General features: G+C 44.6%; 1 protein-coding gene across 1 annotated transcript in view; it reads left to right on the top strand.

The window, feature by feature from the left end:
• Nucleotides 1-14,532, top strand: part of SPOCD1 (SPOC domain containing 1) — a 54,773-nt gene extending 40,241 nt beyond the window's left edge. Inside the window, exons 10-13 of the mRNA XM_061597335.1 lie at nt 7,805-7,958; nt 9,268-9,357; nt 10,926-11,112; nt 12,574-14,532. Of these exons, the coding sequence (XP_061453319.1) occupies nt 7,805-7,958; nt 9,268-9,357; nt 10,926-11,112; nt 12,574-13,352 (1,210 nt within the window). The 3' untranslated portion in view covers nt 13,353-14,532. The remainder of the gene's footprint in view (nt 1-7,804; nt 7,959-9,267; nt 9,358-10,925; nt 11,113-12,573) is intronic.
• Nucleotides 14,533-15,259: the final 727 nt, after the last annotated feature.

Genomic DNA, 15,259 nt, shown 5'->3' on the forward strand with positions numbered 1-15,259 from the left:
TGGAACCCATCCCAACTGCCCCCCTCAGAGGCGGAAGGGGAACAGAGACAGCCTGTACACATAGGTCGAACTCCTAGATCAAGTTCCTTCAGTGGATGATCCAGTGGCACCTTTGACATCAAAACCAATGGTTCCCAGAAAGGGGTAGAGTGGGGAAACCCTGTCTGAACAGGGGAACAGAAAGAGTGAGACAGTTCTTAGGAAATTTTACAAAGTTTCTACTTTGGCCATCTGGGCTGCTGTGACTAACTCCATCATCTCAGATCTCCAGTTGCTGTTATTAAATGCCAGATCGGTATATAATAAAACCTCCCTCGTCCACGATTTGATTGTGGATGAGGCAGCCATAAGAACATAAGAACATAAGAAGAGCCTGCTGGATCAGGCCAGTGGCCCATCTAGTCCAGCATCCTGTTCTCACAATGGCCTACCAGGTGCCTGGGGGAAGCCCGCAAGCAGAACCCGAGTGCAAGAACACTCTCCCCTCCTGAGGCTTCCGGCAACTGGTTTTCAGAAGCATGCTGCCTCTGACTAGGGTGGCAGAGCACAGCCATCATGGCTAGTAGCCATTGATAGCCCTGTCCTCCATGAATTTGTCTAATCTTCTTTTAAAGCCATCCAAGCTGGTGGCCATTACTGCATCTTGTGGGAGCAAATTCCATAGTTTAACTATGCGCTGAGTAAAGAAGTACTTCCTTTTGTCTGTCCTGAATCTTCCAACATTCAGCTTCTTTGAATGTCCACGAGTTCTAGTATTATGAGAGAGGGAGAAGAACTTTTCTCTCTCCACTTTCTCAATGCCATGCATAATTTTATACACTTCTATCATGTCTCCTCTGACCCGCCTTTTCTCTAAACTAAAAAGCCCCAAATGCTGCAACCTTTCCTCGTAAGGGAGTCGCTCCATCCCCTTGATCATTCTGGTTGCCCTCTTCTGAACCTTTTCCAACTCTAGAATATCCTTTTTGAGATGAGGCGACCAGAACTGTACACAGTATTCCAAATGCGGCCGCACCATAGATTTATACAACGGCATTATGATATCGGCTGTTTTATTTTCAATACCTTTCCTAATTATTGCTAGCATGGAATTTGCCTTTTTCACAGCTGCCGCACACTGGGTCGACATTTTCATCGTGCTGTCCACCACAACCCCGAGGTCTCTCTCCTGGTCGGTCACCGCCAGTTCAGACCCCATGAGCGTATATGTGAAATTAAGATTTTTTGCTCCAATATGCATAATTTTACACTTGTTTATATTGAATTGCATTTGCCATTTTTCCGCCCATTCACTCAGTTTGGAGAGATCTTTTTGGAGCTCTTCGCAATCCCTTTTTGTTTTAACAACCCTGAACAATTTAGTGTCGTCAGCAAACTTGGCCACTTCACTGCTCACTCCTAATTCTAGGTCATTTATGAACAAGTTGAAAAGTACAGGTCCCAATACCGATCCTTGAGGGACTCCACTTTCTACAGCCCTCCATTGGGAGAACTGTCCGTTTATTCCTACTCTCTGCTTTCTGCTTCTTAACCAATTCCTTATCCACAAGAGGACCTCTCCTCTTATTCCATGACTGCTAAGCTTCCTCAGAAGCCTTTGGTGAGGTACCTTGTCAAACGCTTTTTGAAAGTCTAAGTACACTATGTCCACTGGATCACCTCTATCTATATGCTTGTTGACACTCTCAAAGAATTCTAATAGGTTACTGAGACAGGACTTTCCCTTGCAGAAGCCATGCTGGCTCTGCTTCAGCAAGGCTTGTTCTTCTATGTGCTTAGTTAATCTAGCTTTAATAATACTTTCTACCAGTTTTCCAGGGACAGAAGTTAAGCTAAGTGGCCTGTAATTTCCGGGATCCCCTCTGGATCCCTTTTTGAAGATTGGTGTTACATTTGCCACTTTCCAGTCCTCAGGCACGGAGGAGGACCCGAGGGACAAGTTACATATTTTAGTTAGCAGATCAGCAATTTCACCTTTGAGTTCTTTGAGAACTCTCGGGTGGATGCCATCCGGGCCCGGTGATTTGTCAGTTTTTATATTGTCCATTAAGCTTAGAACTTCCTCTCTCGTTACCACTATTTGTCTTAGTTCCTCAGAATCCCTTCCTGCAAATTTTAGTTCAGGTTCAGGGATCTGCCCTATATCTTCCACTGTGAAGACAGATGCAAAGAATTCATTTAGCTTCTCTGCAATCTCCTTATCGTTCTTTAGTACACCTTTGACTCCCTTATCATCCAAGGGTCCAATTGTCTCCCTAGATGGTCTCCTGCTTTGAATGTATTTATAGAATTTTTTGTTGTTGGTTTTTATGTTCTTAGCAATGTGCTCCTCAAATTCTTTTTTAGCATCCCTTATTGTCTTCTTGCATTTCTTTTGCCAGAGTTTGTGTTCTTTTTTATTTTCTTCATTTGGACAAGACTTCCATTTTCTGAAGGAAGACTTTTTGCCTCTAAGAGCTTCCTTGACTTTGCTCGTTAACCATGCTGGCATCTTCTTGGCCCTGGCGGTACCTTTTCTGATCTGCGGTATGCACTCCAGTTGAGCTTCTAATATAGTGTTTTTAAACAACTTCCAAGCATTTTCGAGTGATGTGACCCTCTGGACTTTGTTTTTCAGCTTTCTTTTTACCAATCCCCTCATTTTTGTGAAGTTTCCTCTTTTCAAGTCAAATGTGACCATGTTGGATTTTCTTGGCAATTGGCCAGTTACATGTATGTTTAATTTAATAGCACTGTGGTCACTGCTCCCAATCGGTTCAACAACACTTACATCTCGCACCAGGTCCCGGTCCCCACTGAGGATTAAGTCCAGGGTTGCCGTCCCTCTGGTCGGTTCCATGACCAACTGATCTAGGGAATAGTCATTTAGAATATCTAGAAACTTTGCTTCTTTGTCATGACTGGAACACATATGCAGCCAGTCTATGTCCGGGTAGTTGAAGTCACCCATTACTACCACATTTCCTAGTTTGGATGCTTCCTCAATTTCATATCTCATCTCAAGGTCTCCCTGAGCATTTTGATCAGGGGGACGATAGATCGTTCCCAGTATTAAGTCCCTCCTGGGGCATGGTATCACCACCCACAACGATTCTGTTGAGGAGTCTGCCTCTTTTGGGGTTTCGAGCTTGCTGGATTCAATGCCTTCTTTCACGTATAGAGCGACTCCGCCACCAATAAGTCCTTCCCTGTCCTTCCGATATAGTTTAGCCGATCTGGCATGTATAACCGAGACCTGGGTGGGTGAACAGGGAGGAGTTGGTCTCTCTCAGCTGTGCCCACCGGGGTACTTGGTTCAGCATTATGGTAGATCTGAGGGTCGGGGAGGTGGGGTTGCTGTCGTCTATAAGAGTTCCATCTTACTCACCAAGCACCATGTTCATTCAGTTACTGGCCTGGAGTGTTTGCACCTTGTGTTGGGCCAGAGGGACAGGCTGGGAATCCTTTTGGTGTACCGCCCACCTTGCTGCCCAATGGCTTCCCTAACTGAGCTGGCGGAAGTGGTCTCGGATATATTGTTGAGGTCCCCCAGACTAATAGTACTGGGGGATTTCAACATTCATGCCGAGACCACTTTGTCTGGCGCGGCTCAGGACTTCATGGCTTCCATGACAGCCATGGGGCTATCTCAATATGTTAGTGGTCCAACACATGTATCGGGGCACACTCTAGACCTTGTTTTTGCTACTGAGCATGGGGAAAGTGATCTGGATGTGGGGAGTTTTACAACACTCCCTTTGTCATGGACAGACCACTGCTTGCTGAAGTTTAGACTTTCAGTAACCTCTTCCCTCTGCAAGGGTGGGGGACCTATTAAAATGGTCCGCCCCCGGAGACTAATGGATCCTGAAGGTTTTCAAAGGGCTCTGGGGGATTTTCCGGCTGATAGGACTGGCGCTCCTGCTGAAGCCCTGGTCGCTCTGTGGAATACGGAGATGACCCGGGCTGTAAACACGATCGCTCCTGCACGCCCTCTCCTGTGTAGAGCTCATACAGCTCCATGGTATACTCCGGAGCTGAGAGCGATGAAGCAAGATAGGAGGCGGCTTGAGCGGAAATGGAGACGAACTCCCGACGGATACAATTATGCGCTGGTTAGTGCTTCGACTAAGCTCTATGTAGGAGCAGTGAAGGCAGCTAAAAAACATCATTTTGCTGCCACTATTAAATCATCTCTTTGCCGCCCAGCGGAGTTCTTTCGAGTTGTCCGGGGGCTTCTCCATTCAAACCCTCCGGACGCCCGCTGTAATCAGTTTGCCGATCACTTCCAGAATAAGATCTCATGTATCCGCCAGGACCTAGACTCTCAAGTTATAGCAGTAGATCCTAGTGAGATGTCCGGAGCACAGTCTTGTCCTGTTTTGTTGGATGAGCTTCAGTTGGTTCAACTCGAGGATGTGGACAAGGTGCTTGGAGAGGTACGCGCAACCACTTCGGTACTGGATCCTTGCCCCTCCTGGCTGATAAAAACTAGCAGGAATGGAACAGGTAGCTGGGCCAAGGAAGTGATAAATGCCTCTTTACGAGAGGGAGTGGTCCCGGGCTGTCTGAAAGAGGCAGTGGTGAGACCACTCCTGAAAAAGCCTTCCTTGGACCCAGACAATTTTAACAGCTACAGGCCAGTGGCGAATGTTCCATTCCTGGGCAAGGTCTTGGAACGGGTGGTTGCTAGCCAGCTCCAGGCGCTGTTGGATGAAACTGATTATCTAGATCCATTTCAATCGGGTTTTAGGCCCGGTTTTGGCACTGAGACAGCCTTGGTCGCCCTGTACGATGACCTATGTCGGGAAAGAGACAGAGGGAGTGTAACTCTGTTGATTCTCCTTGATCTCTCAGCGGCTTTTGATACCATCGACCATGGTATCCTTCTGGAGAGGCTTGCGGAGTTGGGAGTTGGAGGTACTGTTTGGCAGTGGTTCCGCTCCTACTTGGCGGGTCGTCTCCAGAAGGTAGTGCTTGGGGAACATTGCTCGACACCGCAGGCTCTCCAATATGGAGTCCCGCAGGGGTCAGTTTTGTCCCCCCTGCTTTTTAATATCTACATGAAGCCGTTGGGAGAGGTCATCAGGAGTTTTGGAGTGCGTTGTCATCAGTATGCTGATGACACGCAGCTCTACTTCTCCTTTTCATCTTCTTCAGGTGAGGCTGTCGATTTGCTGAACCGTTGCCTGGCCGTGACAATGGACTGGATGAGAGTTAACAAACTGAAGCTCAATCCAGACAAGACTGAGATGCTGTTGGTGGACGGGTTCTCTGATCGGATGGTGGATATATACCCTGTCCTGGATGGGGTTACACTCCCCCTAAAGGACCGGGTTCGTAGTCTGGGAGTCTTTTTAGACTCTTCCCTCTCACTTGAGGCTCAAGTAGCCTCGGTGGTTAGGAATGCGTTTTACCAACTTCGGTTGGTAGCCCAGCTACGTCCCTATTTGAGTAAAGAGGACCTTACATCAGTGGTACATGCTCTGGTAACCTCACGTTTGGATTACTGTAATGCGCTTTACGTAGGGCTACCTTTGAAGACAGTTCGGAAGCTACAACTAGTGCAAAATGCGGCGGCCAGATTGCTGACAAGGACCAAGCGGTCCGAGCATATAACACCTGTTCTGGCCAGCTTGCACTGGTTGCCAATATGTTTCCGGACTAGATTCAGTGTTGGTATTAACCTATAAAGCCTTATACGGTGCGGGACCATGATACCTTGCGGAACGCCTCTTCCGATATGAACCGGCCCGTGCACTACGTTCTGCTACGAAGGCCCTCCTCCGGGTTCCAACTCACAGGGAGGCCTGGAGGGTGATGACAAGATCTAGGGCCTTCTCAGTGGTGGCCCCCGAACTATGGAACAGTCTCCCCGAGGAAGTACGCCTGGCGCCGACTCTGCTCTCCTTCCGGCGCCAGGTCAAAACCTTCCTATTCTCTGAAGCATTTTAAGTTACACTGATTTACTTTTTAAAATGTTTATTGTATTGGATTGATGATTGTATTTTAGTATTATTTTGTTATTCATTGTATTTTTATGCTATTTTATGTTCACCGCCCAGAGAGCTATTGCTAGTCGGGCAGTATATAAATTTAATAAATAAATAAATAAATAAATAAATCATGGCCACAGCATTGGTCCTATGGACCAGGACCCTTCTGCCAGAAGTGCAAGCAGAGCCCCAGTGTGGCACCACCCCAGCCACCCTGGGTCGCAGGCCATCTGAAGGAAGGGAGTTCCTGGCTAACACAAAGTGTACTGCTCTGCTCAGTCCATCCTTCTTCTTTTAAGAACTTGCTGCCAGGTTAAGCATTTTCTACAAGGGGCCGCACTTCTGTTGCCCCCAACAATCCATTGATTCCCAACATGGGACCTAGCCTTGTGCTCAGGGCACCCGCATCCCAGCTTTTTGAACACATATGTTCCATATCTCTCAAAGAGCTAGTCTATGGAAAACCACCTTTTTGGTGTAATGATCACCTCAATCAGATGGGTGGATGAACTGGGGGCCCTATTTGTCTGAAAAGAACTGTGCATTTTCCATCCATCTATCTGGTCCTTAGACTAGATAGTCAATTCCATCTTTCATAGGGCTCAAGAAGTCATCCTTCCAAACTTCTGTCCCAACCCAGAAGTAGTATAACTTGGACATCCAAAGGGCCCTACTTGTGTATCTGTCATGCACCAAGGAACTGTGTCATACAGAATCGCTCTTTGTCTCCTACTAACAGGGAGCACAGGGCAACAAGGGGTGCATTTCCATGGCCTACTGCTCCAAGTCTCAGTCTTTGCCCTTGGGCATCACAGCTCACTGTTAGAGGGGTGGCTGTCATGGCTTTACACACCCACACTGCCCTGGAGGACATCATGTTGGCTCACCGCTCCATGTTCATCAGGCACTACAAAGTGGACACGTTTGCTTGGAGGGAAGCACACTTTGATATAAGGGTCCTAGGGCTGTGATGGAAGGTTCTTGTCCCTCCCAGAGGGGATGCTGTTCTGTACATCCATTTCCTATATGTTCCACTCCTCTGTTGACTGAGAACAAAAAATTGGACTTACCATGAAGTGTTCTTCTGGTCAGCAAAGAGTGGAGCATACAGTCCCATCCTTGGAGTTGAACCATATGTGGTGGGATGCATGGGTTCATGTGCATCATATTTGTGTGTTTGCCCCTGGTAGGACAGTCAGGACTTCTGATGACACCTCTTCTGCACATGTTTCTCCTTAATCCTGTTAATGTTATGATTCCCTGCTGGGCAAAGTTGTTCTTGGTAGTTTTTCTGGTTATAGACTCACTGTTATCATCAAAGCAAAGTCTGGGGACTTGAGGGAGGTTCCCTCCTCTTCTGGCTGGCTACTGCAAAAAAATAAAAAAAAAAGTTATTTTTAACCGTGCCTTCTGAAAGGGGAGTAAACTTTTTCCTGTATGCTCCACTTCCCGCTGACCGAAAGAACACTTCATGGTAAGTCCAACTTTCTGATCTAAAGGGCTGTCACTTGAAATATGGAATAGACTTGAACTATAACCAGTGGTGAAACTTGCAGGGAAGCAGATTTCAGCTAAACATTAGGAGGAATTTCCTAATTATAACAGATGTTTAGCAGAGGAAGTGTCTGCCTTGAGAGGTGTTGGGCTCACCTTCACTGGAGGTCTTTAAGCAGAGACTGAGCATCCATCTGGCAGGATGCTATAGTTGCATCCTGGACTGCAGATCCTACACCGAGCAGGGGGTTGGACTAAATGACCTTCAAGATCTCTTCCAACTCTGTGATTTTGAACAACAGAATTTAATTTGCAGATTTTCTCATCTCTTCCAGTGTTATATCACCTGACATTCCAAAGAAACATCGACGAGTGGAGAAGCAGTCCAGGAACTCGGCCATCTGGAAAGGAGTCATTCAGATGTTCAGCATGAAGCAGTTTGTGGCAAAAGCATATCCTGTGTCTGGCTCCAACTGTAATCTTACTCAGGTATGAGCAGGGCTGGATTAGTTACAGAGCTATACCTCCAAATTCCTTCCATCCATTTAAGGGCTGTCACCAGGTTTGCCACCACTTTGCTGCTCTTTAATTACAGCATTCCTTACTGCAGAGCTAAAGTAAAACTGCTGACCATTAATTGCACAATACATTTCAGTATACGCTCTGTTGAGTTACCTTTAGTGCACTTTCAGTGAAACCAGGTTGCTTCCAGGATGGATGCTGTTAGTAGCTCTGGAGGAGGGGCAAGCAACTGCTGATTCACTAATAGGCAAAAAACCTTGCGGTTTAAGAACGTACCTATAGCCCACAGATATTTCTATCAAACTTTAAAAAGCAGGGAAATTGGGCAGCTATAGTGAATGCACCAGGGAAACAGGAGACCTGAACTTCTCTCTGAGATACTGGACTGCCCTACAAATATGTAAAAATGCAAACACAATTTGGGTTGGTCTTTCACAGCCCAATCCACTTCCTGTGTAGCTTGGAAGAATTTGGTAACATTCACCATATGCTCAGAGGCACATGTTACCAAATTCTTCCAAGCATGACTGATTTTTAATGAATTTCAACAGATTATGAAAACTTTCAGAGAAAAAAGTCCAAAAGGGCTCTGAGGTTTTTCTCTCTCTTTTTACACTTTGAACACTCTATTCTCCCTGTTTTGTGTATTGCCATGAAAATTGAGAGTGTTGTTAAGCAAGCGTTTCTGAGTTCAGGACTATAAGTTTTGTAAGGTTTTGTTTTGAAATCAGCTTATGGGAAGCATCAGAATGGCATGGAGGGTATTTGCAATGTAACATTGTGGGATGTGAAAACCCCATGCTGGCTATAGTATACAGCCACTCTTGTGGCTGTATAATTACTCCTTAATGGCCAGAGAGGCCTAAATAAGGTATCTTTCTGCTCTTCCCTGGTTTATTAGATACTTTACACCTTCTTCATAACTGTGAAAGCTAGAGACTACCGTTTTAAGGATTCTGATATTGCTGTGATAGTTTAGAAAGCTGGTATAGTGAATTGACCAAGACTATAAACTAGGAGGTGGAAAATCCATGGTTCAAATCATATTCCTGCCATGAGCAGTCCAAGAAACCCCTCCACGGCTCCCATCTTCAATATAAGGATAATCCTGCTGCCCTTGAAACAGCCCTTGAAGGACTGATGAAAGAATGTGTTTTCTAGATCCACTTACTAGATCAGGGCTGTACGGTTGTTAGAAAGCCAAATTCAGTCAAAGACATGAATTTCTCTCATGTGACACTGATGCTCTTCCTTTATGCTCTTGTGATTCATCTAGGGTTTACCACATCTTCTTCGGTCAAGGGGCTGTATTCTCCCAGAGGATGTGTGGGCCTATTTAGACAGCATATGGCCAGCAAGCAGCAAGGTATCTTTATCCAAAAGCTCCTTATTTTCATCAAGCTCTGTTGCTTATTCGGTTCCAAAGCTGACTTTGTAGCTTCCCATGACCCTTTCAGGAGCATCCAATGCCGTGCCACTTGAGACTCCTCTTGTGTAAAGAATGGGATTAGGGCCAAACAACATGTCATGTAGTATAACATTTTTCCTTCCACAATTAAAGGTGTATGTTTGTGATTCTTATAGGGAAGTTAATGCTGATGCAAGTTCTCTCATCCAGACTCTGCTTTTCTGGTGGTTGGGTTCTTTTGTGCAGGAATGGAGCAATGTGGTTGTTATTTGACAGGATAAGTATAGGCAGCAGTGCTGCTTAAGGTGTGGCTTCATTAATGTTGGCCAAAATATCAAGAAGGTTGAATCATTTGGTATTTCCATTGGGTTCTTGGGTCCAGGGATCCATCATTTGAGGACAGTAGCTTTTCTCTGAACTGTCTTAGGGCTGTAGCTTAATGACATTGTATTAAGATGTATGTGAGTCTTAAACTAACCCTGAGTATTCTGCATCATGAGATGCATGGCATGAAACAAAGAACAGTATGAGCCTTTGTAGCTAGATTGGAGGGTGAACACCGCTGCTCTGAGCAACCTAGGGCCTCCTGATAGATGAATATACATCAGTAATTGTTTCATTTGTTAGCCAGATAATGATTTTAGTAATTTTTTGTTGCCTTTCCCATATATGTATCTCAGTTTCATCAAGGAGGTGGGGGTGGGGCATTTATAAGGAAAGAAAAGCATAGAATCACACAGATTTTGTCTCCTTACGGTGTTGGTTCCCAGTAAAAAACTAATGTCAGCACCACCCAGAGCTCCCCCTCTGTTTCTAGCAGAGTTGCAGTTGCAGACAGGAGGCCGTTCAGCTCAAGAAAAGACCAGGCTCTGGGCCCGAGTAGGTAGGGCTAAAAAGTAGGATCTCTGCTAGACCCCTTGCCAGCTTCCTGCCTTGGGCTTTCTCACAGCCCCTTAAAGGTTAAGAGAAATGCATACAAAAACCCAAAGCTAAACAAAAGTACAAAGGAAGGAAGGAAGGAAGGAAGGAAGGAAGGAAGGAAGGAAGGAAGGAAGGGGAAGATTTATGTGGGAACAGAAGGGCTGAAAGCCTTCCATCAGTTGGAAACCCAGCAAGATACTCAGCCACAGACCCTGCCTTCCAGCTTGGAGACCTCACCCAACTAGAAACAGTCCAGGCCTGTCCTTGGTGAGCCATTCCCTGCTCTCTCCCCACCCTTTTTGGAAGAAGCTTTCATCCCGATCTGGTCTGTAGGGTGGATTGAGGCCACAGTGGTGCATCAGTGACTCTACATCAGATGACAAGAGGGAGCTTTTAGGCCTTTCTTCCAAAGGAAGTGTGAAAAGCTCTTTTCTTCTGCAGGGTCCTTCCTGATCTGGCAGCTCTGTGTTGTGGCCCCCTCCCTGAGCTGAATGCCCTTATGCTTAAGATGAACAGAAGGTCAGTAGGTAAAATGTTCCTTTTCCTAGGAGCTCCCTCCTTCCTAACAGCGGCTTCTCTCTCTTTTTCTTCCATTGTTTGTTTAGGAGACGGGTGTGATACGATTCCACCCCAGCTTGTCCAAAGGCTCCAACCCTTATGACATGCTCTATTCCTACCTGAACAATAAACAGAGATACGGCATTGTGGACAGCAACCAGATGGAGATATTCATGGTGCCATTAGCAGCTTACCAGCCAGTGCCTTCTAAACTCCACCCATTAGGAGGTCCAGGTAGGAACGAGGAACAAATTTTCTTGAGGTTTATGGTGGTGGAGTTGAACAGGGAAACAAAGCCAAGGCCTTGTGCTAATGATGAGTTTCCCAGGACTACTTTAAAACAAATCTGAATTCTGGATGTAGAAAACAGATGGTATGTAATCAGTATATATTTAATTATTTTTGCAAAATATCATCTGCCAGAGATTACTAGCTATGGGAAGTAGATAAGGAATACACTGAAAGGGTCTGTGTTTTCTGATGTTGGCCCTGGCTCCATGTGTGCCTGAAATTGGTCAGTGTAGCATTACTGATTTTGTTGAGCTACATGTACTCACTGGAACCCCTGTGTGTATACTGGAGCTTCTGGAGTGATGCAGTTTCCCGCAGTTTCAAAGTCTTAACATGCGGGCTGAGAGCTTTAAAAATGAATCCTGAATGTCTGTTGTATAAGGCAGATATGTGTATGTCCCCCATGCCCTTTATTCTAGCCCTGAGCAGAATTTATTTGCCCAGGCATTTTAATATTCTTAGTATTTTAGTATTTGTATTTAATGTTGTAAAAATAGTTATATGTTTCATCTTTTTTTCTCTAATTACTTTTGATTTGTATTTAATATGGGTTTATTATGTTGTTGTATGTTTAAATTGTTGATTTGATGATCAGGTGGTTTTTAAATTGAATGTAAATATATATTTTTTTATCCAATGTACACCGCCCAGAGAGCCTTGCTATGGGCGGTATAAAAACTGAATTAAATAAATAAATAAATAAATAAACAAATTCTTGCAGAAATCTTCAATGACTGGTCATCCTTAAAAAGTCCACTTTCCTGACTCCCCCCATTGGCTTTTTCATTGTGTTCTTTGCGGTGACCTTTGCATGCCTGTTTTGAGACAGCACAGCATTTGATCATCCTGCTGGAACAAGATATTAAAATTTCTTTGTTGACATTTTGGAAGTGGTGATATCCTGAACGCCAGAGAATCATATGTCCATTTACCAAGTATGCTGTTTCCTAGGACTGATGCATGGGGATGAAGGCAGGCAGGCAAAGCAGTGGACAGCACTAAATTGATGGAGTGACTCCTTTATGTAAATGAAGTTTTATAACAAGGATTATTCTATGACATCATATTGGATTGTGTCTGATCTAACACACACACACACACACACACACACGTAAGGTTTTCATTTTCTAAAGCAGTTTCTCTAGACATAGGTTAGATGATTGCTAGTGGATTTGAAGACTGCTTTAAAATTCTGAACAGTTTAAATTATGGAAAAGCTTGCCACCCCACTCCCAGTTTGTCAGGGTGCCTGTTGCAGTCAAATTGATATAGTTATCTTTATACTCCTTGGAGCTAAGGCACTTGCTTTAAAAACAGCTGAGATTCTCATGGTTTTGTCTCTGGGTTGTAACTAGTGTTACACAAACATGTATTTTTATTTCTTTGCTTTGTTTCTTTCCATAGGGCTTGATCCATGCCATCCTTCTTTGTTGCTGGGACTAATCCTGCCCAAGAGAACATGCACAGGCAGTTTGGAAACGAGGTCCAATCCCTTACCAAAAACCAAGGGAAAGAGCATCACTTTTAAGGACAGCATTGAAACCAGGTGCTTTTCCCCTTCTTCGTGTTCACAAGTGGACCCTCGTCTGACACGGTCACCACGACAATTGCCAATAGATAGGCTTATCTGTGGAAAAGAGGGCCCATCCCTTCCAAGTCCAGAGCCACTTGCAGTCAATACTGTCTTTGTACTCAATGAAGAGCTTGATGGAGAGACATGTCATAGTGATCCTTCCTCTTTGCTTCACAAAGCCAACCAATTTCCTTTCGGTGATATTCTCCAGACACTGAGTGATTCCCTTTTGACAGGAGAACAGTTGGACAGCTTGACTCTGGAAACCTTAGGAGTGCAGCCACATCAGCATGGGGATCCTGTGCAGTTCTGCACTGATTCTGACCCATCACATATCTGGAAGACCCTTGAGCTTCTTTTGCCTTCTGAGCCTGCGTGCCCAGATCGACACGAAGTGGATGGTGCACAAGGGGCAAACATCTTTGAGGCCCCATTCTTACAGCTTTGTACTGAAGCTGTGCCATCTTGTGAAATGTCACAGGTTTTATCTTTGCTCCAGATTCCTTGCACCAGATCTGTTGCTGGAGAACCCAACTCACTGTTTGAGGAAACTTTATCCCTCATCCAGCATGTCCAATCCCATCTCCAGACCCAGGGGCCAAATGCATAGATACCCGAAGAACCATAAAAGGGCACTGAGGATTAAACTGCATTTGTTTAAAAACAGAATGCAAAGAAAGGGGAAGGTGGCTTTGGAGGCAAAAGCCATTGTCTTCTGCAATTTAGAATTTAGAATTTATCTCAGGAAAAAAATAGAGGAAAAGAGGACCCAATATTGGATCTGTGCTTTTACTTTTGCAACCAAGATCTTTTTTCATATTTGCTTTTTTTTTTAAGTTTATGACTCACACAATCCTTATTATCTGGCAAGCTTTGATTTAGGTTCAGAATATGCTTGTTGTGAATAGGACATTATGAGCAGAGATGGCAATTTTGCTAGCCAGTAAGAGGTGAATACTTATGACCAGTTTTACTAAAAATGTGTGTCACAATATGGTAAGCTAGTCAGCTGTATGGTCTTGCCAAGGAGAATCTTACCATACTTCTGTATCTGGCCAGAAATCTGGAGAAGTGAGGGGAGGAACAAAATGATCCTCACCCTGGTTAGGACAATACAACATAGACCGGTTTACCAAGTGATTATTTGCACATCATAGTAAGTTGCCACTTTGTTAAAAGGTTGTCTCTACATTCCCACTGTCGCAGATCAATATATTGAACCAAGATCTCTGCCAACCACATTGAAAACAGCAGGTGGGGAATTTTATAGTAAGAACAAAAAATGCTTTCAGGGGGGGGGGCGTCACTTTGAGGAACAGACCTTGTGGAGGTAAACTGTTGAGTGGTGGAAGATTTAGAACCCTCTTACTCATACGCATTTAACAGAACTCCCCTGTTTCTTGGTGACCAGAGCAGATCTAGGTTTTAAAGCATGAATGTATGTGCCTTGTTTGGTCCTGTAAATGGGTTGAGCCCTGGCATGCAAAATCTCAATCAGCTTATAGGTTCACCACAAGCACATTTTCAGTACAGCCTAAAAACAAGCATTCTCCATGACAGCAGTGTGAATTGGTGCTCAATAACTTCCTGAACCAAAGTGTTTGATGATGAAAGGACTGTGTGAGCAGTGTTCCACTATTTTTGTATTTAAGGGCAGTTGTGTGTGGTAGGAGAGAATGATCCCAACAGTAAAAAAGACTGATGTATAAGGTGAAGGTTGGGTTGGGATTGTGGGTGGTGTCTGAATACAAGATGCTAACATGACAAAATTTTCTATTTTTGTGCTGTTTTAAAGAGTTCATAGCAATAAAAGTTTTCTTATTTTTATAAGGGGAATTGTTCTTTAGCTTTCTTGTCTTGATATATTGTGTATTAAGAGGTTCTACATAGCCCTGGAGCTTCATCAAGGTTTGGGGAAAGTTGCAAAACTTAGTTTTCCAAGCAACCTGTATCCTGCAGAATTGGTGGATAGCATTATGTTGGTGTAAACTGTAATAGAACCATAGGATTGGGAAGGACTATTCCAAAGTCTTCTGTCTACCAGCAGCAGGTCTTTCCATCCCCCACTCCTGCAAAATAAACCCAAAGAATCCAACTTGTGGCATGCAAAAGTGGAAAGTAAATGCTTCTGTAGTAACTACAGAAAGGCACCTGCAAAACAAATAGCCCCAGAAGCCAAAAGCAATTAATCTTAGATCATGGAAAGGGAGTGGGGGTTAAAGCCCCCTTCTGTAGAGCCATTTACTAAGTTGCTCATGTTGGTGGTGGTCCTTTTCCAACTTTAAATGTAGAACACAGTTACATGGGAACATTTTTCCCAATGGAAGTCTGGAAAGAGAAGGGGCCCTCCTCCAAACTATCCACGATCCTTTCCGGGTGCTCCTTGATATGCCAGAGCAGGGGTTGAAAAGGTGATTGGAGGAGTAAGAAGCTGACATTAGTGGACCACAGATGGACTTGCATGTGGAGGTAACAGAGGCCTGCGGACAAGAATGGAGAGAAGTCAGCCAACTAGAA

This window comes from Rhineura floridana, chromosome 15 (assembly GCF_030035675.1).
Source record: "Rhineura floridana isolate rRhiFlo1 chromosome 15, rRhiFlo1.hap2, whole genome shotgun sequence".
In the NCBI taxonomy this organism is placed as follows: Eukaryota; Metazoa; Chordata; class Lepidosauria; order Squamata; family Rhineuridae; genus Rhineura; species Rhineura floridana.